Below are 21,717 nucleotides of genomic sequence, written 5' to 3' on the forward strand. Positions count from 1 at the left end.
TTAATGATCTCATAATATATTGTGAAATATGTTTTATTACAAATGTGATAATTATAATGGAAAAATATTTATTGAAAATGTTTTTCTAAAAGATTACAAATATACATATTCTTTTGGCATATTTTATAAACTCTAAAATTTCATAAAATTTAGAGTACGATTGATTAGGCTATTATAACTACAATTTTGAAAACCCTTCAATCTTTAGGATTTCTTTATTTACTCTATTTTCTTTTTACTGTCTTTGTCCTTGTCCATTATATTTTTGTTTTCCCCCATTTGTAAGACTTAAAGGTGATATCAATTTACAATGCTTAATACTTGGACTGTAAATAAAAGCTAAAAAAAAAAAAAAGATAGATCTGCTAGAATCAGCCGCACCTTTATTGGACTAGATTGTAGATTTGTAGCAACATTGTTTTCACTGCTTTGACCACAAGGTGGCATATGATGTTAGGTAATAAACCACCACACATGGTTAGGGAACATCAGCCTAACATTTTTAGCCAACCCAATAGTTGTCTATAAATCAAATTTTTGAACCAATGTTAGTTTTGAAATGTACCGTGATGGTTTTATATTCTATATTCATGAATGGCTTACTCCACTGCAATCTTTATTTTTTGGCAGTAGGTATATTTTTCCCCAGTAAATGTATCTCAGAGAAGACATTAGACCAAAAAACAAGAAATAGGCTTTTAAGTAGCATTGATTTGAAACTGTTAATGTGAACTCAAACTTACAAGATGCCGCTTTGAAAAATATTATGTTACCAATCTTCAAAGAAAGCCAGGATAAATGGCCTTATATGAAGAACATGGAATGTGAACCAGCTCTGCACTTGAACTGCCAATAATGCTTTCAGGGGGCCCAATCAGTCAAGTGACTGCAGCCTCAGGTGGCAGGCCCTGTTTGACAAGGCGCCACTCCCGCCTCCACTGACAGCCGAAAGTAAGGAAAGTCATGCGCTGATGAAAACATCACTTGGAGAGGACTTCACACCACATTTACCAAGGAGTCTAATTTTAGACGGAATAATTACGCTATTAGCTCAACTCTCTTGCTGCAGTTGTTTTTCCTTCTATGGCATTTTACAAGGACGATGGCCAGGAGGACGCGCGAGAGTGTCCAGTGTGCTATGAGTGTCTTTCGGGCGCTGAAAGGACTCTGAGCTGCGGGCATGTATTCTGTCACGACTGCCTGGTCAAAACCCTTGTCAGTAGCGATGGAAACATCAGAGACACGATCGTTTGCCCTATCTGCCGGCATCTCACATTCATCAAAAAACAAAAGGAAGCGCTGGGGTCCCTCGCGGCGGACAAGGATCCAGATCCACATGAAGCGCAGACCCTGGAGGTGCCTCTCCCTCTGTCACTGGGACAGCTCCAGGACGCACGGCGCGCATCGTGGAACAGTTCACTTAGGGGAGTTAATTGGATCGTTGATCTGTTCAGGGGGATCTCTGAGCGAGTCCGTCGACAGCGGTTGATCAGCCCCAGCCATACTACATCTCAGATCTTTATCATAAGCGCTCAAGGGCGACCCATGGCTGAAGAAGATGCGCTCAGTGTTGTGATGACTGTGGTTCAACCCCAGCGCAGGCGAAGGCGCAGGATTTGCACAACTGCCCGATGCCTCCTCGTTTTGCTGTCAGCCTTTACCATACTGGCAATGGTGGCTGCGACTTTACCCTGGATTTTGTTGGCATAGCACAGTGATGTGGGAGTCTGGATTATGAAGTGCCAATGATGATGATGAATGATGAAATGACATTTAGAGAAAAAAACTCTCCTACACAAATTTATCCATCAGCTATCCAATGAAGTGTGTGAAACTGGACTTGCCCGATCAAAAATAATCTGAGCATCAATGTACAACCAATCTGCTGAAAATGTACAATTCAGGAAAGCTATATATCTTAATTTGCAACATGATTTTAAAGATATGATCAGGCATTGTCATTCCCCTCCCTGGTTTTAGGGAAAAGACAGGGAGTTTATTGGCATGCCCACCTCTTTTATGTGTATTACCAAGCAACAGTCAAGCAAAGTAAAGGTTAGAAAAGCCCTGACAGCTAAGCCTTTTGTTTTGCATTCCTGTCTGTGACAAGTTCTACCTGTTTTCTGAAAATGCAAGAAATGCAGGAAATTATAACAATATCAACGGACATCTGAAAACTTCTGAATTCAATGAGAGTGGACATTTTGGAGATCTAGTTTAAACAATTTAAAAAAAAGGGTTTGTGAGAAAAAAAGGCAATAAAAACTATTTAACCCTATAATCCCATTGCTGTTCAAGCAGTTCAATTCATCATTGTGTTACCCTGTTGTTGGATACCCTGTTTCCAAGCAGCAGGCAATAACTTTGCAAAAGCTGCAAACTGCTTGGTTAAGTGAGGGAGCAAAGTGTCGGGGTGTCACGTTGACAGACCTTCTCTCCTTACATCACAAGTAGAGGTGTCAGACATAAAAAAAAAAACACACTCTCATACAATTAACACCCTTAAACCTGTAAAAAAGTGTTTAATTGGCAGATAACTGGATTTAGCTAATGGCTGTATTTAGCCTTTCAGTAACATCCTTTACAGCAGGTGAGTTGTTTCCCTTGCAGTCTGTACAAAGACGCTGTAAACAGAGTCACCTTCAAAACTTTCAGTCAGAAATAATTGATGCTCCCATGACAGTCTGAAGGAGATAGACTAGCAGGTGGGATGAGCTGAGTCTGGTTGGTTGCTGTAAGGAGATACACTGCTGCTGCACTGCAGCGTTGGATTACCACTGAATCTTTACGAATACAGATCTCTGAGACAGCAGAGAGGGGGTTGTTATGTTTATTTTGGCAAAAATGAGAACAGAAATGATGAAAAAAAAAAAACAAACAACTAAAAATAAGATAACATGCCAATCAATTTCTTGGAGATAAGTCTAATGTCAATTGCTCTTGGGCAGAGTTAAATCATTTTTACAATATACCTAAGTTGCACTTGCTGTGTATTATGTAAGAAATTAAAGATTAGTTCTCTATCAGAGCCATCCTGACAAACTTTGACACTCCTAGTTTCCTCCTGTGGCAAGCCTTCAGTCATCCTGCCGGGCCAGTCCTACTGGTTACACGCTCGAAGAGGTTTCTGCTTTTCAGCTTCAACTTGGTTTCTCTGAGTATGGGAGGACGATAACAATGACTAAATCCATTTGATGAGTCAGACTTTTTAGGTCCAGTTTGTGGCTTGCATGTCAGTGCATGGACCCAAATTAACCCTAAAGTCATGGTAAAGAGATAAGAGCTGAAAAAGTAGTAGTAGTACAAAAAGTAATGCTATAGGAATTTATTCAGGTCAAATCATGGAAGTGAAAAATGCTCAGTGAACCAGCTTTTAGGTTTCTCCATATTCTCATGCTGTTGTATAGATTCCCAGAATTTAGGCAGAGGTGGAAGAAGTACTCACATGCTTTACTTAAGTAAAAGCGTCAGTTCAACTGTGTGCAAATACCCCATTACATGTAAAAGCTTTGCATTAAAAATTGTGCTTAAGTGAAAGTACAGATGTATTATTAAAAAAATGTACTTAGTACTACCATAAAAGAACAAATTCTACAATAAAATTTCCCTTGTGAAATCATATTAAATATAAGAATGATAATAATAATGGGTTAGCACAGAAGCTTTTTAAATTCTTCTAATACCACAATATACATCTGAGAGGTTGTAAGATGAAGAAAAAACAAGGTTGAGATACCCAAATCTGTTATGTTCTTACTTTTAGTTTAGTTTGAAGGAGAAATGTCTGCTAACACTGCCTTTATTAAGATTATTTTCACTTAAACTGTGACACTTTATGGGCAAACAAAAGTAACAGTTCGGTCATCAGGATCAACTGTCCAATAAAAAAAAAATTATATTTTTCTACAGAAATATAAAAAAGCAGAAATAAAACCCACATGAACCAGGTGACATTATTAAAAATGTAGAGTTTAATATATATATTTATTTCTGACATTCTGATAAGGATTGCAGGTAGGCTTCACAGTACACACTGTGTTCCACTTGATATGCTAAGCAGAGGAGGAAGGGGTGGGCATGGTGGGCTTGACAAGCGGCAGGTTTTTGTTTGTACACTAGTAGTGAAAGCAGAAGGAGGCAGTACATCCACAGGCAACATCCACTCCTCTACCGTATTGCTCACAAAGGACCATTCATCGTGATCCACATTCTCTAGAGTCCATCACTACGTTTTATTCATTACCCCTCTTACAATCCCTAAAAAGACAGTGATTGACACAAAACGTGGATTATCAAAAGACTATCTAAGCGCATGCATGACACTTTTTTCAGATTTTCCCTTTTTTCTCATTTAAAATCCCCCCCTCCCGACAAAATGTAAACAAATTGAGCTTTACTTGAGACCAACATACTCGGTGGTGAGGTGAGATAGGAAATATAGGCCTACAGTAGTTGAAATGCTTGATAAAACTATGTAACAGTGTAGTCTTAGGTGCAAAAGGTGGCTCTGATGAATATGCTCTTGAAAACAGCCGTAAAGTTCATTTACTGGCTGAAATTAGATATGAGATGAAATCATGATGTTTTTGGGGGAGGATACAGACATTTTTTTTCTTTTCAGCAGCATAGTAATAACACCTATAATGAATATGAATGCATGCTTTTAGGTGGCTGTAAGTTCCAGTTATGATGCACAAAAGCATTACAGTAATACTGCCCTGTACTGGTAATAATACAAGCCAACAGGCCCAAATTAACCTTCATCCAAAAACTAGCTTTCATTCATCCTGTTAGGTATTAGAAAAACAGGTATACCCTACCGTTTGAGATCTGAGTGAGTCACATTCAGAGATACCCCTGCCTCCTCGTATAAATGTATGGATCCAGCACAGACAATTAAACCTCTAGTACACATTGATTATGCCTATAGTTCCAAAAATAACAACCAGTGTAAGAGGGCACTTGCAATTGTCAAATAATCACCACAGCTATCAATATAATTATCAACATCACCAAAAATCTTCATAAACATAGTCCATTGAGAACACACACTGAGGCATACCATGGATCACTTTTGGAGAGAGGTTAATCTAGAATTCAGTTTGTAAGAAGTTAACTCACGCACACACACAACAACAACAAAAAAAAAAAACACAAAGTTGAAAAGAAAAAGAAATGATAATTGCTTTGCAATAAAATTAATGGCTTTTTTTCTGAAAGTTTGGGAAGGGTGACTTTGACCACTTTTTGAACTGAGGTGGATCAGTAAACACTGTAATTGCACTTAAATTGACAAAATCATTGTCCTAAGACATTCTGTATTAAATTAAAAAAAGTGACACTGCAGCATCTGTTATCTGATGAATTTGAAACACCTCTAATTACTGTGGTGAGAAAACCAACAATTTAGACAGTGATTGACTACACATTAACTTTTGATTAACTTAATTGATTAAGCAATTTTTTTACTTTGTTGTAGTCAGTCTAACAATATAAGCTTAGGGCTATACATTTAGCCTCATTATGGATTCATTAAATGGTCCAAGCAGGGTCAAAGTGATCTACTTATTTACACTGGAATCTATTAAATAACTGATTAAAAAAAGAAGAAAAGATAGGACATTGTAACTCATTAGTGTTGTCTGAAGACAAAGAAGCAAAGACAGAATTAGAAAGACTACGATTGATTTCTGGCAGAAATAACATTCTGCATTTCTGCTGCAGCATCGTCGTTACCTGGTGTCAACGTGAAAGATTATGAATCTACAGTAGACCTGTTCATTGTGTGCAGGGACAAAAATAACATCAAATTTTTAATCATTACATTTTCTACACATGATAAATATCAGCACATATATTATTATTATATATATTCAAGATATGCATTTTACATATACTTTCCTCTCAGATTTATATACATCAATTTATGTACAGTCTTTGTATTTACACTAGGGGTCAAAGGTCACTGAACCTGAAGCACTTGAAACAAGGTTAAGAGAGAGAATCATATGAACCTAAAGGCAGTGTAGTCATCCATCCATTATCATCAAAACTGTAACAGCACGTGGGTGGTGTAAATCTACTCTCCAAGGACAACAACAACAACGACAAAAACACTCACACAAAATAAAACACTGCCACTCTGAGGCCCTTCCGTCATCTTGGCTTGTCATGCAAACACATCTTGGTGCTTTCTTCACAACTGAAAAACAGGTGCAAGTTCAAAAACTTCAATTTACAAGAACATTCTTCTCATACTGTGCTGGTATAAAGTGAGTTAAAGTGAGTTCACCTGCATAAAGGTAAATGTCAGGTAAAGAACTACAGTTGTAATGTGTGATAGAAGAGGGGGAAATCAAAACGGGGTACGACAATAAGAATCAACACTGCATTAAATGTTTTCATCTTGCATGCGAAACCTGCCGGGCTCAGCGTTTCCCTAATGTGCACAAAGCTTGAATACCCTGTGAGAAATATAACCAGATTACTCTCTGTCTCTCTGTTTCACCCTGAGGATGGGCTTTGCTCCTAACCATGTCAGGATCTGAGTTTCCCTAACCAAAAGTTGTACAACTCATGAATATCAAATTGCAATTTGATTGCATGTTCGAATAAGGCAAAAAGAAACTGAAAAATGCACAGAAAATACAGACCACTGCATCAAATAACAAAGATAAACAAAGCAAAGCAAAAAAAAGAAAAAGAAACTGAGAAAATCATTTAATGTAATACTCATCTATATTCCAGTCTTTCCTCCTAAAGGCAACTGTTCCTCCACTATGGCATTTTGGTGTTTTTTTTTTTTTTGTAGTCACATTTATGTACTAGCGAGCAATTGTAAGAGATGAGTTTCTTTGCAGCCTGTAGCAGATGTGAGGGAAGGTTCAAGTTCTGGTTTCAGGTGGGCATTGGTGAGGCCAATTGGTGTTTCCATCAGGCCTTGGCGGCGACAGTTAAGAGTATGTACAGCCATAGGGGTGCTGGTAAGCTGTGATGCCTTAGGGTCATAGGTCATAGAGTGGTGCTCTGGGGCTCCTCCTCAGGCACAGCATCCCCCTCTGGAGAGTCTGTCACTGCGAGGGACCTCCTGCAGGGGGCACCGCTGAACTCATCGATGAGGCTGTCCAGATTGACATTGATGGAGGGGATTTCATAATTGAAGATATCTAATGGTGAGCATGGTGGGAGAGGTGAGTATGGTGAGCAGAATGGTGGGAATGGCGATGAAGAGCAAGAGAAGGAGGAGAAGAGGGGCGTATGATGATGATAATGAGGTGTAAAAAACGGAAGAGAGCAGAAATAATATTAATCGTTTTGAGTCTGAACTCATGGTAAGTGGCATATGATGTCTGCCCTGATTGAAGGAATCAGTAGATTACATGTGCTTCACATTCTACACAGGGATGTTTCCAATGTGTCGCTAGTCACACCGGAACAAACTTGCTAGCGGCTAGTGTGGTGTGTCACAGCTTCTTGTGTCTTTTGAGACAACAACAACAGATACTTTGTCAGGGAAAATACAATAACAGGTCAAAATGACTACACAATGACACAGTACTGCACACGTTTACAACAATGGCCGGTTAACCAACACAGAGGCAACAAGATGTGTGTGGAACTCTGTTGAAAAATGGCACCAAGACACCAAGTGCACTTGAAGTAACGATGGGAATCTCATGAGGACTGGATATTTGCTCTAAATATAGATATATTCTCAAGTGCTGCTGCATTTACTGAGAGCAGCAGGTCCAAGCAGAGACTTGAAGACTACTCCTGTGTAGGAATGAGATGGAGCGTGGCAGTGTAGTAAGAGGGAGCAGAGGTTATAAAAAGCGATGAACCTGCCAAAGGAGGATTGGGGGTTACCTGTGGCCCCCCGGTACCGGTGGCAGGAGCGTTAGAGGGGGAATGTCTGCTGGCATAGGGCTGGGAATGGGGAACGAAAGGAGAAGGGGGGAGGGGGCTTTAAGATGGACCTTTATAAGCGACGGCGTCTGCAATGTGAGCGCAGTGTGGTGCACTCTGGGAAGTCCTTAAGCCATGCATTATTGGTTGAACCGCAACACCATGCAAAGAGTCAATAATGTCAACCCGCTAACAGGGAATTAGGGAGAATGTTCTGATTGAGAGCTACGGGTGGGTTTGTTTGAGGCAGGCTGCAGGAGACCCCAGAGGCAGCCACAGCACGAGGCCAGGCAGTGAGATGGAGCGCATGGGGCGGGGGCGGTCTGGCTTACCCTAAAAGTCCCCCTCACACTTAGCCCACACTGAATCCCTGGCCTCACACAGCTGCAAGGTACACAATAGTAGCAGGGGGAACAAGAGAATGATAAATATAACAAAGTGACAGAATGACTGGTATATATTGACAGAACACCTCATCATCAGAACATCATACTGTAGATATAATGTGGGGTTTGTCTGGCTAGGTTTCTACGCCTGCTACGCAGTAAGAGAGACTGGACTGGTGTGAACTGTGTAAGCCTCTGACCTACCTCTGCCGAGTGAGGGTCTGGGTAACACAGATAAACAGAGAGCACATGATGAATCTAATGGCAACTTCCATACAAGCAGGACGAGCTATGCTTCTCTGATGTTTCCACACATTACCCAGAAACATCATCACATAACACAAGCAATGAGTACATAGGTCAGGAGGTTTGCTCACTACGGTAGCACAAAAATGCTAATATTTACATTGTATCATTGTCAGGCATCTGTGTCTAAAAGGCAACTTTTATTCATTCAGACATTCGTTTGGGAACAGTCAGTAAAGGGGACAGGGATCTTTTATATCTACAGTGACAAGTCCTACAGAGTCCTACACTCGTCCACCGTCTCCATTGGACAGAGCCACAGCGAGTCTGAGAGAGGGCCGCTGCAGCCCCACCTGTGGTGGTGGCGGGGGTGTTGTTGCCAAGGGCTGATGTTTACCTGTAGACATGCTCTCCCCAGGAGACAGTCCATCCAGGAGGCCCTGCTCCAGGGGCTGGGGAACTGGGGCCGTGGCCAGGCCAGAGAACCCCGGAGGGGCTGTGGGAGGCTGAGGAGGGGGCAGGCTGGGTCTCTGCCTGGGCTTAGGGGTGGGCCGAGACTTGGTGAGCGTTCCGGTCAGGGAGGGAGGGGACGAAATAGAGTGGGGCGCCCCCAGTGGGGTCTGCCCAGGGGAGGATGGGGGCACTTGCCCTGGAGGGCAGGCCAGTCCATAAGGGGAGGGGGTGCTAGGGGGTGTGGGAGACAGGCTGACCGGTGACGGCTGACCTGTGGACTGGTCGGACATCCCGCCAGACTGGCCATAAGGGACCTTGGGAGGCACAGGGGCCAACTTCTTGGAACCTGAAAACACAGAACACAGTAATATTACTTTCTCCTGTTCAGAATCAAAATACGTCCGCTTAAACTCAATGTAAGCTCAGACTGAGAGAGGTGCTGACCTTTGCGCAGGGTGTGTGGACTGTGCTCTGTGGAGTGGGGGGACTGGCTGCTGCTCTGAGGACTGCTGCTGGGAGGGACCGTTGGACCTGCCACCTGGATGGCTTTGTGTCCAATTACAGGGGAGAGCTCTTTACTCTTCAATGAACTGAAAAAGACAGGCAGACATTAGTGTGCGAATACCATCAGACATATTTACACTCTGAACTGTCAGTATTCCTCATGTACATTGCCACCACCATGACCATCATCATTTATGAGTGTGTCACTACTTTTAGGTTTGCTGTTACCAATGTTACCGAAGTTTACAGACCAAACAGTGTCATATCTTTTTAAACACCTTTTATATAAGAGTTTTAGGTACAAATGGTTCAGATAAGTCCCTAAAGAGTCAAATCTTGCTGCATGTTCAAACAGTAGATCAACTACTAGTACTGAGCATCTAGTCTTGTGCTTTTCATTGATGAAAATATGATTGACCACCCAGGGATTGAGAATGTGTATATATCTATTTCTTAGTGAAATAATGAAGTTAGATGGCATTGTTAACAAACAGATGCTGCCTGACAAACCCAGTGAACATTTCTAAACATTTCACCAACATTCAGATGGATACAATAATGATGTGTTAGTTATAAAAAAAAATCACAAATTTCAATTAGAATAAAAAAGAGAAAAACAAAAGTATTTCCTCTCAGTAGACTCAGAACAAAAGCTTAGTGATCTGAACCAAAGTAAATTTATGGTGTTGACTGAACTGCAGCTCAGCTGGGGTCTGAAGTGAACTCACAAGATTCCAATCTCAGGATGGATTCCTGACCAAAACGCCACTGAGCTCGATAGAATTCTTTCCAGCATTAGCGAACAGAGGGTCTACATATTTGTAGTAGAAGTAGCATTAATGAATGCTCATACATTAACTGTCTTAAGCATTAATCTGATTTCTACAAAATATAAACAGTTGTGAAGAGGCAAAGAAAATAGATCAGAGATCTTCATGTGACAAGATACATCTAAACCTACTTTACGGTACTGCAGGCAACGATGAAGACAGCAAGCGCACCTAATCAAGAACCAACTTTATGCACCCTCGCTCTGAAAACAAACTGCATGAGCAGTCAATAAACATTATTAATTGTTTCAACTTCTGAATGATGATGCCAAAATCCATACATATAATCTTTAAGTTTAAGCAAACTTCAGTGAAGTTAAAATGATGTTATATAAGACACCAGAAATGGGAATATCATTTCATGTATCGTATATTTTTTCCCTGCTTTTTCATTTTAAAACACAAACCTAACCTGCTGTATTGTCTTCTCACTGATGTGAGTTTATCTGCAGCAAGGATGCATTCAATCACTAGTATAGCTGCGAATACAAGACTTAGCTCATGAAGTCTCACCCACAAGGAGCACCGATACTGCAGTATCGTAGTCGCATTTAGGATTATGTGACATCTAATTAACTGCAATCTCCTGCCATCCCTTTGAGCTGTGTGCCCTCCAACAAATAAGCCATCTGAATGGGAAATTGTGGAGCTACCGAATCACAAGAGGGAGCATTATCAAGGGAGCTTGTTCTGACCGCTGACAAAGATTTGCTGTAATGATTCATGCTGTCCTGTGCGATTGTAACACCAAAGACTTATGACTCAGGAAACTGCCACAGTCACTCTATACAAACTCAGCAGCTTAGATGTAGCAGGAAGATGCTTATACTATATGGAGATATTCTATACTGTAGCTTCCACGACATTAACTGCAAACAAGGCACTACATTAATAAGCTTGAAAATCTTTGCTGGGATGTTTTCCTTCTGCTGGTTGCTAAAAAAAATTGCTGCAAACTGTAGAATAAATACATTCATATGCTATGTGATAGCCATATGCAGCATTGTTCATGTATTTATCGTCTACTCAATACCAGCATCAAACCGAGCGCTATATAAGCCAGTAACATCCTTAGTTGCTAGGCAACCCCATGAGAGGCATCCCCGGACAACCTGAATGTTACAGAATCTGAGACATGTAATTTGAAGGGGGAGGGAAAAAAAGCAAAAAGAAAATATGAGCCAGCGAGCTAGAGGAGAGGAGAGATACAGCTGCCACTCTGTGATGCATCCATAGTGGCCATGGGTGTGTTGTATTTACCTAGTCAGCCTGGGGGGTCCTCTCTCTCGGGCACATGGACAGGCAGCCCACGGCGGGGGCGGGGGTGCGGACGAGGGAAGGCTAGGGGGGTTGCCAAGGGACTGGTCATGGCGGGTTAGTACCAAGGGGGTTTTGATGTAGAGTGGTGAAGCATTAGTGTCTGGCGGGGGGGCATGCGACATGTCACCTGGCGGACTGTGCTTGGGGAAGTGCAGACAGCTGGGTTTGGGGTTTGAATTGATGTCAAGCGACGAGGAGGAGGAGGAGGAAGAAGAGGAAGGGGGCGGGGCCGGGGGAGTGAAGCCAGACCAGCGCACTGGGGGTGGGGGTGAGCCGGGGGGCTGGGACTCTGGACCCGGTGCCACAGGGCGAGCGCAGGGTGGGGGTTTGGGATAGAAGTGGTGGGGGAGAGTGTGGCACGAGGAGGTGGGGTAAGGGGGGGGTGGCCGGTCCTCCCCTGGGGGTGGGTGGGCATGAGAGGTGTCCGGCCGATTGGGCGACACGTTGTCTGAGCTGTAGATATTAAGAGAATAGACAGCACAAAAGAAACAGCTCTAGTGATTGAACAGGGAGACGCATTGGAGCGATATAGGAGAAGCTGTTTTGATGATTAGGGTGTTAGTGTGTTAGTTGGTCTGTAGCCAAAAACAGAAGAAAAAAAAAGAAAAAATTGCATTTTACGGTGGGCGGTGGGCACCAAGCTTAGCACACAGTCAGCTTAGTGCAAATACAAAGACAAGCACAAAGAAACAGCAAAAGAAAAGAAAGTTTTATTGCCAAAGGAAAAGAATAGAGTGTGTAGAACTCCCTCTGTGATCACCTTGTGTCTGTACACTGCATGGAGCTGTGAGGATCTGTCTCTGGAGCCAAAGTGCTGGTCTGCAGCTTACAATGTTATCAAGCTGACCTGATGACTGAATCTCCTCAACTGCTGCATATGGAAACCCTATCTGCCCTAATCCTCTAAGACTTGTTTGCATTGCAGGTCCTGCAGTCAGCCCAGGGCAGTGTGAAACAGACACAAAACCCTTTCATTGGCTGAAAGAGCCACAGGAGAGGAGGGGAAAGCCAGCCAAACCAGAAGCCATATTATCTCTTGTCTGCCACACAGGCAGAGCCAGCGACCATGAGGTGATTATTCATATGTTTAACTATGATAATCATACCAAAAAATGATGAAATCAGTCTGAGTGTCAACAGAAAAGGAAATAATTCACGACCAAAGCTGAGATAGCCAAGCCACAACAATGGGATATTGGAAATATTAGCATGCTCGCAAGGACTTGCAGATTGAAGCTTAGTGCCATGTACAGAAACAAAACTTCCATACAGTATTTCGACTAAAACCCTTCAGAGTTAGAGTCAAAAATGTCATTATCCTTTTGAAAATTTAACCCACAGTGACATCTCCCTGAAAAAACAGGAGAAACTGAGGAAATGTCGAGAGTGGGAAATCATATTAATAACAACAGAAAGAGACATGAAGGTGCTGACAGAAAGACACCAAAAAGAACATGGAGGCGTTGCAAATTAATGAATGTATAATTAACACGGCAAAGGATCTTGATCCCACAGAGCTGAGAAGTCGATGATGGTGATGATGATGGTGATGGCAATAAAAATGAGAAGGAGTGGATGCGTGAGGGAGAGAGAGAGCGGGTGGGTGGGGGTGGGGGGGCAGGGGTTGGGGTGTCGGCAGCGTCTCCGTGGTGACTTACCAAAACCTTTCTCCAGGTGGCGGTGTCGCCGACGGCGAGGTGGCGAGCTCTCCAGGCTGCTCGGGGATGAGTGTGTCTGCAGGAGAGCCGGGGCCTTGCATGCCTGGAGGGGTGGAGGAAGCCTTGCGTGCCAGTGTGGATGAACCTTTACGAGACACCCAGGAGGTATCCATAACCCGGACTCCCATACTGGAGACAAACACATATCCAGAGTCATATATGATGATGAGAGAAACAAGGCGAGGCGAGTGGGCGTAGTGAGGAAAGAAGTGGGGAAAAAGGCAAGATACGGTACCTTTGTATCTTCCTAATGCTGCGTTAGTTGGGGAGAAGAGAGGCAAAAGGGATATGAGGTCAGAAGTAATGCAGACATGGTTCACAACACCACATTTAAACCACTCTACACACACTTAGCCTGCACTTTTCTGCTGAGCACCAACGAAAGGCTTGTTTTTTCTAATTAAACCTGTTTGGTTTTGGAAATATACAAACACACAGACAGAGCTTTTCTCCTCAGCTGCTCATTACTCCGAGTAGACAACAGCTATTTTCTATCACCCTATATCGCTGGCCACTGGTTATGGGATGTGATAGGCTTTTTCTTAATTTGATGGGGGTATTTTGAAGGCATCGGTTCTAATTCTGCCAGTGATTTTCCACCGGCTGGATGAATGACTCAGGCCAGGTGACGTGCTAGCCAGACTGTGAAGGAGGAGCTGGGTGTGGGAGGATGGGGAGATAGCACTGGAGAAATATTTCCTGAGAAAAAAAAAAAAAAAGAGGTAACCAGCAGCCCTCCATCGGAGACATGTTGCCATAGCGACAACGCCACTCAAGGCAACTCAGCCACATGTATTCAAATGAGACTAGTTTTCGGCCCCCCTCTTCTCCTGATGAATCCAATCTAATAGAGGATGTAGTTGTATGCGCTGGAATTATCGACAGGTGAGATGTAAGGTAAGATCCTCACCGCTTCTGATTCACTGGAATGAAAACTTCAGATTGCAGCATGTGTAAATACTCCGCCTAGGTAATGGCTTTTTAATGTGCAAGTATTGCCCTCTTCAAATATGAGAATTCAATATCAGATGCCTGAGAGGAGGCGTGGGTGGAAAGAGAGAAATAGGGTGGGTGGGTGGGGGGGGGGGGGGGGGGGGGCAGCAGAAGGATGCACTTGGCGTCATACCCATCCTTCTTGTAAAACTCCAGCATCATGTTGTCAGTGGCGACGCTCAGTGGGCGTCGGCTCTGGTCGTGCTGCTGCTTGCGATCAGATTGGTCCATGTCTGGTGAGGGCATGGAACTGTAGTTGGAGTTGTGGTTGGTGTGGATCGGGCTGCCATAACTGCCTGTCAAGTTGAATTCAATCTCTGAGGGAGAAGCAGACACACCATCAGCATACAGTATGTTGTAGTCACAGCATTGTTTAGGAGTGTGTGTGTTGTGAGGGCACACAACTTCTCTGGGAAAGTTTAGGAATATTACGCTATGTCACCTAAAATAGAGGAAATCCTGATTTAAAAACTGAATATTGCATATTCATATAGGGCTGAGCAAAAGAAAAAAAGAACTCACAATAACTGGAAGACTTCTTCTGATTTTGTATATGAAAGTTATATCAACTAATTGTAATAAAAATATAAATTTCAAACTGATGTTCAGCAGACATTCTCCGGTCAATAACCATTTGGAAGAAGTCTTAACAAATTTGATCAAATCTACAGGATATATATGCCGTACATATAGCTCAGCCCGACTACACTGTTACATACATAGCATGCGATCCCCACCTCCAGGGAAGAACCAGTCAGCATGCTGGATGATGGGCTCAATGATGCCAACAATCTGTAGGGACAGGGTGGTCATCATCTCTGTCATGTTTCTGGAGAGAAGAGAAAGGAGAGAGCCACAGTATAAACATTATGTAATAGGGTGAGATAAAAATAAAACTGGGAGAGAATAATTCCACACGATTTGTCTTCAGAATACATACGGCTCAGTGTGTGTCCAGAGCAGGTTAGGGCCGAGGACGATCGCCATGTTACCAGGAGTCATCTTATTTGCATCTTGATACTCACTCAGCTTGGCTAAGAATTTGATTAGATATCTGTAGGATCCAAATGAAAGATTGCATCATAAAATCTATTTTTATCCTGTTTACTCATTTTCTGCTGACCCCACGGAGCTGACAATTGTAATGATTAATTGCTATTTCTTCACATATTTAACTGACTCACAAACTTTCAGGCGGCAGATGCTGAACAAGGCAGAGCTGGTCAGTTAGATCATCATATTTTGACACATCCCAGCCTGTGCCATCTACTATATAGGAAAGTAATAGCAGCAGCAGTTTAAATCTGCAGACATATTGATGTTCATGAAACCAAGAAATTACTAGCTGCTTCAAATTTAAAACTTGCAAACCTGCAGACAATAAGCTGTGAAAGTCATTATCTGTAGCGTCAATATTGCAGCAACCATTAATTTCTTTGCCTACAACTGGTGACACATGAATACTGTATCTGCATTTCAAACCTGCTTCTGCTGTGACTTTTCTTACCTGTAGGTGGGGCAGGTTGGAGTGAAACCGCAGGGCAACTTCCGTCACTTCTCTGTGTTTTTATAACAGTCCGGCCACGGGGGGGCATTTACAAATAACTCGATAGAAAATCAGGGAAAGCAACTGACCTGAAATTGTTCAAGTTGTCTGTGGGGAGTTTTTCACATGCTGCCATTAGTGCTTGTAGTCTCTTGTCCATATCTTGAATGCTGAGGAAATAAAAAAAATATATATATCATTATGGTTTAGGGTTGCTCCACTTCCAAATAAATGTCACCATTTTTCATTTTGGCAGTTTAGGCCCTCTGTATAAAGACTTTGGACTATTTTCTGTTTTTTCCATCATGCCCAGTGGCATACTTCAAGAAAATGCTTTTAATAATAATAATAATAATAATAAAAAAAAGAAAAAACTCACTTGGAGGCCTGAATCCATTCATCATATAGTTCAGTGGTCATCAATGGCTCGGGGAGCTCACGGAGGTATGATTTCAGAGCGCCTGTGGGTGAGAACAACAGCGAGAGCGTAAACACTGGTCAGCTTCTGGAGAGGAGTGGAGGGTTGTTTTCTCTCTTCAGAGTACTGGTGAGGCCATGCCCTGTATCTCTACTCCCCTGTAGCCAGGCCCTTGGAGCAACTGCAGCCGCCAGATTGAGATTGCTCAACACAGATTGCAAGCTAATGTGTGAAGGGGACAGCAGTATCACATCAGAAAGCCTTCAGGACAACAGCGCTGAGGGCAGGGCGGATGAAGACTCTTTAGTCACCGTTACGCTCATGTACAAAATCAATCCAAAAACTTTCGTATGGTACAATCGAACTTTCCACCTCATAATAAAACATTGCAGACGTTGAGTAATAATCATTGCTATTTACATAGAGATATTATACTGTTTTTTCCCCCCTGACTTACATTGACAGAGTGTAGGGGTTGTTGTTATGGAAATGGGCTCTGAACAAAGCATTTGTGTGGGCGTAGTTCACCTGCGATGGCGTGCGGGTCGGAGGAGTACTCCTGCACATCCAGAACTCCACAGTCCAGGGAGGCTTTCAGCTTCTTCAGCTTGGAGGCTGACGGAGCCACTCTGAAGAGGCCCTGCAGCCCACACACAGGAAACACATAATCATGTGTAATTATAAGATCTAACATGACCTGTGCAGAAATGCTGTACAAAAGCAATAAGCCTCTATTGTTATGCACTTGACATTGGTAGATGATAAATAACACAGGTTGGTACTGGAGCTTTTGCATGTTTAGAGTCCATTAACTACAGAACATGAAGGCTATACTTACACTTAATTACTGTCAACCAGTTTTCAAAGCGTATCAAAGCATTTCAATTGGTCTAACTGCCACAAACATATATGACCATCGTCAGTCCCGGGCCGCAAGACATGCCAAAAAAAATCATATTGCGATTATTGTGGAAGACATTGCAATATGCGATTACAGTGGAATGGCCGTCTTTGCATTTCATTTTCACAGAAATGTTTTTAAAAAGATAATGATGTGATTTTCGTTGGGTCTTGTACCAAACAAACATGTTCCTTTACATGTGGAGAATATGATTAGTAGGCCGGGGCATCTATGTAGCACCATAACGCTTATGGTGCTAACAATGCACAATAGTGTTGTGACATTTTTCACCATATTTACCATTTAATTGCAGCTCCTGCGATTTGGATATGGCACTTGGCCATATTGTGATTTTGATTATATTTCAATATATTGTGCAGCCCTACCCCAGTCTCACAGCCATTGCACTGTTAGTGCTTATATTTCTCAGAATTAAAATCGCACTGTATTCCTTCCTGTTCCAAAGATGTTGCTACTTGTCCTCTTTCTATTTCCACAATATAATTACATTTTGTCCAGTCTAAGCTGTAAGAGTCTTTTCAGTCTGACAAGATAAGATAAAATCAGGTTTTAACTATTTTCTGAATATTGGAGGAACCAGCAGCTTTCTTCTTCTTTACGACAGTTATTCAATTTTGTTAATTTTACTAATGACATGAAATGAACATGGTGTTTTTTAATTGACTTTGGCACAGTTATGGAATGCATTTTGATTTGAGTATGTATGTGTACACACATACACTTGCCTGCATGTATGCATGGCCGTGTGCAAGTGTGATTGGTTTCAAAGTTATCATATCAAATAGAGAGACTGATGACAAACCAGAGTTTCATTGTGAGGAATCAGGTGTGTGTAACAGACTCATGCACAAAACAATACAACAAAAACATGCATATTTGCCTACATGTAAAATGCCTACATGATGTGTATATCCATGTGTGTGTGTGTGTGTGTTTGTGTTGCCCCCTACCTCCTCTTGCATGCCACACTCTAACAGCATAGTGACACAGGCCTCGATGGGGAAGGCAATCTCTCTCCCACTAATATTCAGGTGTTCCTCCAGAGACTTGCCAAACGACGGCTTCTCCACCCACGCCTCTGCAACACAAAACAGCAGCTTGAATGGCACACAGACATAAACAAGCCTAAGCACTGCAGTTGGATGACTTAACGCCAAAGACTGTATAAAGTTTGGGGACACTATTAGTGAGAACCGTTATTGACAAAATTCAGGAACTGAGCCCTTTCAAGGTAAAGATTTCAACATTATATATCCTCTGGTGTTTATCAGGAGAGTGTGTTATTAAAGCCCTCTGTTTGGTTTTTGCATGTGTAAACTAGCAATATCTAAAATATGAAGATGGATAATTAGAGGTTAATGAGATTGTTAATGTGACACGTCAGGGCTATTAACTTCATTACTTCTCATCTTGATTTTCTTCAGGTGCAGAAATGGAGCAGATCTTTTCTCTCTCTACACACACACACACACACACACACACACACACACACACACACAGTGCATGACTCACCTTGGTGAGCTTTAATCTGGGGCAGGACACTGTGAAGAATCTCTAATGACTTCCTGTGATATTCTGCCTGTGTTTCTATCAGCTACAGAGGGCGACAGCAGGAGAAGAGATTATATCAAACAATCCATGACAAGTGTGTGGGATACAATATAATGCAAGTTATGCTTTTAGACCACCCACAACATTTGATGTAATCTGAGCTAATATGGGAAATTACTATTTCAGATACTGTGCAAAAATGCAGTATGATGTATTTTCCCACCCGGTTCACAACTTTAATGATGTAATATACTTACTGTCTGGAAGTAATTTGCATAGTCGATTTCTTTGGCCACAAAATTGTACATATCTGCTGACAACTGATCCTGAAACAGAAAGCAGAGAGCGAGCACCTTTTAAGAAATGACCTCACTAAAGTCCTACATGTAATTGTAATATCCACCTGCCAATGTGGTCCATTTGTTTATGATACATGCAGGGGCGTTATAAATCAAATGGATGACAAAGGAGCTAGAGGAGAGAAGACTATCCAAATGGCTCTGAGTGGTGACTCACCCTACAAATCTCCATCCGATTGGCTGACTCTTCCATCTCCTCTCTGAGGGACTCGGACTTGGCGCCAGGCTGCAGAGTGCTCGGGTGACTGGATGACTTGGCTGACTGCTGATATCTATGGGCAATAAAAAGGGCACTGCATTGGATATGCCATGCTTCCAGCATAGATGGAGATAAAGCCTGAGTCTTTATTTTAAAAATAAATGAACAAGGGGAGGTCTTTTACCTTGTCCGTGCGGAGTCCATGTCCAAGACAAGTTTAGCTAAGTGCTTCCTCTGTTTCTGGATGTTGGGAATGTCCACCTACAAGAAGAAAATTGAGTAGAGGATTACAGAGAGCTCAGGGAATTAGAGTGCAGCCTCTTTATGTAAATGAAGACCATATTCTGCTTGTAATTTTGTGTTAATAATGGTGGAAATAAAAAAAAAGTGACAGAGAGCAGCTCTGTAATTCAGTTATATCAGGAAGGTGTTATGTCTTAATTGGTGCATTAAGTAACACCAGTGAACCTCACCTCAGCAAGCACATAGAGAGGCTCCACCACATCTCTCTCTATCTGGAACTCAAACTGGATGAGCTCCTGCGCCAACTTCTCTTCCGTCTCCCCACACAGCTTCAGCATCTTCCTGTTTGGTGACAGCCCAACACAAAGTCAGAGGCAATCAAATACAATTAAAATGCAGACAAGGGTAATGAGGACAGAGAGGAATTCAATAGCCAAATCAATAATTAAAGATGACTCTGTGTGCACGTGTGTGTGTGTGTGTGTGTGTGTGTGTGTGTAAGTGAGGGAGTGTGAGCACAGGCTTGTTAACTACAGTGACTTACCCCAGGAGAGAGTCATCTCCCAACACTGCAGCCCCTTCTACCATACACTGTGCCAGGATTGTGAGCGGTAGTTTTTTCTGATAGTACAGAAAAATAACATTACTAGAGCTTCTGTGAGGGCTGTAAAAGACTATGAGTAAAGTTATGTTGCATTACTGCACATCACATCCCATCTATTTGCATTAGTTGTCAGTGTATGACGAATACAGGTACTCACAGAAGGTGACTTGACAGATCTCTTCTCCACATCAGTTCCCTGCTGACCCTGCAGGCAGGCAGTCAGCTTCTTGTGAGTGCTGTGTGTCACCTGCTTGACCAGATCCAGACGCTTCTCCACCTGCAAGAGCGCACACATGCACATGCACACACACACACACACACACACACACACACACACGAAAAAACCGAATTGGTACACCCCATGTACTACCACAGACACAGCACTGTTCAACAACACATCTGTCACCTGTCATGCAGCATCATAAATCTCCACCTTTGACATACAACAGAAGTTATGTACATGCACAGAGGTTGTACTCCTGGAGATATAATATAATATAATTATAATTATATAATACCATTTTTTTCCCAATGTTGGCGACCCAAAATAAACTATTTTAAGTTTAAATAATAAATAGTTGCAGCGCAGGGTAACTACAGCCATTACAGGCTGTGAGATGAGCAATAGGAAAGAAGAAGAAAAGCTTGTTTTGATATAAAAACCTGTTTAATTTTTCTGAATGTTTGCTTTTTCCTAGTTTAATACTGGAGAACACCTCTCCCCGCCTCTGAATATAGTTCAAATGAGACAATATAGGAGGAAGAATCACTTTTTTTGAGCTGCATACAGACATATGAAACCACTGAAAGTCGCAAGTTTCCTTCACAGTTAAACACAGCCATCATAATCACATTATTTCCACCTGTTAAAAAAAAAATAGCATGAAGAACGAAAGCACTAACAGACCATCAGTTAATCAAACACCTGGTTCACACACACACACACACACAGACATACACACGCACGCACACACACACACACACACACACAGCTCTTACCTGTAGAAGGTCCTCGCTCAACACTTCTGTTTTTTCTGCCCTGTAAAGTAAACAGTGTGAAACAGTGTTAGAGAATCCAGAGGACGAGACAACATTCAATAAACTTTGTAAACTGCAAATAAGAAATAATTCATACATATGTTTCTGTATTGAACTTCATGCAGCTCTGAGTATTGATAAGGTCAGGAAAAACAAAAACTGTCACAGGGATTGAATTTGTTAATATATCCTCTTTGAGGTCACATAACAAGCTACACAGCCTGTGAGGCTCAATATCACAGATTTCTGAAAGTACATTCCTCCCTATAGACGTAAAAAAAACCATGTCCTATTGGTTACTATTCTGGTTACTAATATGTGGGAAAAGTGAAATATTCTGAAGAACACATGAAGAAATTACATCTCATATAATGAAACACTTTTTATTAGTTCATGATGACGTTTTTATTTTATTTCACTCTCATGCACCCAAATGTATTTCATAATGGTGAGTCTTTGCCAAAATGTTTCTCAGTTGTGAA

At 42.0% G+C, this 21,717-nt stretch overlaps 2 protein-coding genes across 6 annotated transcripts in view; one reads left to right on the forward strand and one right to left on the reverse strand.

Moving 5' to 3' along the window:
• Positions 1-755: 755 nt before the first annotated feature.
• Positions 756-2,527, forward strand: LOC130185248 (RING finger protein 222). Its single transcript, XM_056401612.1, has one exon. It carries the CDS (start codon positions 1,084-1,086, stop codon positions 1,708-1,710), a length of 627 nt encoding a protein of 208 aa, XP_056257587.1. The 5' UTR covers positions 756-1,083; the 3' UTR covers positions 1,711-2,527.
• A 1,424-nt stretch (positions 2,528-3,951) lies between these two features.
• arhgap44a (Rho GTPase activating protein 44a) overlaps positions 3,952-21,717 on the reverse strand; it is a 28,155-nt gene continuing 10,389 nt past the window's right edge. Inside the window, exons 2-23 of one of the 5 annotated variants that reach the window (XM_056401609.1) lie at positions 21,197-21,236; positions 20,355-20,474; positions 20,138-20,214; positions 19,824-19,935; positions 19,535-19,611; positions 19,309-19,423; positions 19,050-19,118; positions 18,754-18,835; positions 18,192-18,319; positions 16,848-16,959; positions 16,281-16,362; positions 15,991-16,071; positions 15,296-15,409; positions 15,093-15,184; positions 14,489-14,672; positions 13,598-13,615; positions 13,303-13,491; positions 11,585-12,097; positions 9,435-9,580; positions 8,935-9,336; positions 8,238-8,289; positions 7,027-7,166 (exon numbers count right to left, since the gene is read on the reverse strand). In XM_056401609.1, coding sequence (XP_056257584.1) covers positions 8,282-8,289; positions 8,935-9,336; positions 9,435-9,580; positions 11,585-12,097; positions 13,303-13,491; positions 13,598-13,615; positions 14,489-14,672; positions 15,093-15,184; positions 15,296-15,409; positions 15,991-16,071; positions 16,281-16,362; positions 16,848-16,959; positions 18,192-18,319; positions 18,754-18,835; positions 19,050-19,118; positions 19,309-19,423; positions 19,535-19,611; positions 19,824-19,935; positions 20,138-20,214; positions 20,355-20,474; positions 21,197-21,236 — 2,761 coding nt within the window. In that variant the 3' untranslated portion in view covers positions 7,027-7,166; positions 8,238-8,281. Of the gene's footprint in view, positions 7,167-8,237; positions 8,290-8,934; positions 9,337-9,434; positions 9,581-11,584; positions 12,098-13,302; positions 13,492-13,597; positions 13,616-14,488; positions 14,673-15,092; positions 15,185-15,295; positions 15,410-15,990; positions 16,072-16,280; positions 16,363-16,847; positions 16,960-18,191; positions 18,320-18,753; positions 18,836-19,049; positions 19,119-19,308; positions 19,424-19,534; positions 19,612-19,823; positions 19,936-20,137; positions 20,215-20,354; positions 20,475-21,196; positions 21,237-21,717 lie in introns of all 5 variants that reach the window. The other 4 variants (XM_056401610.1, XM_056401607.1, XM_056401608.1 and 1 more) reach the window with 4 other exon arrangements.

The sequence above is a fragment of the Seriola aureovittata genome, chromosome 17 (genome assembly GCF_021018895.1).
Source record: "Seriola aureovittata isolate HTS-2021-v1 ecotype China chromosome 17, ASM2101889v1, whole genome shotgun sequence".
Taxonomy (NCBI): Eukaryota; Metazoa; Chordata; class Actinopteri; order Carangiformes; family Carangidae; genus Seriola; species Seriola aureovittata.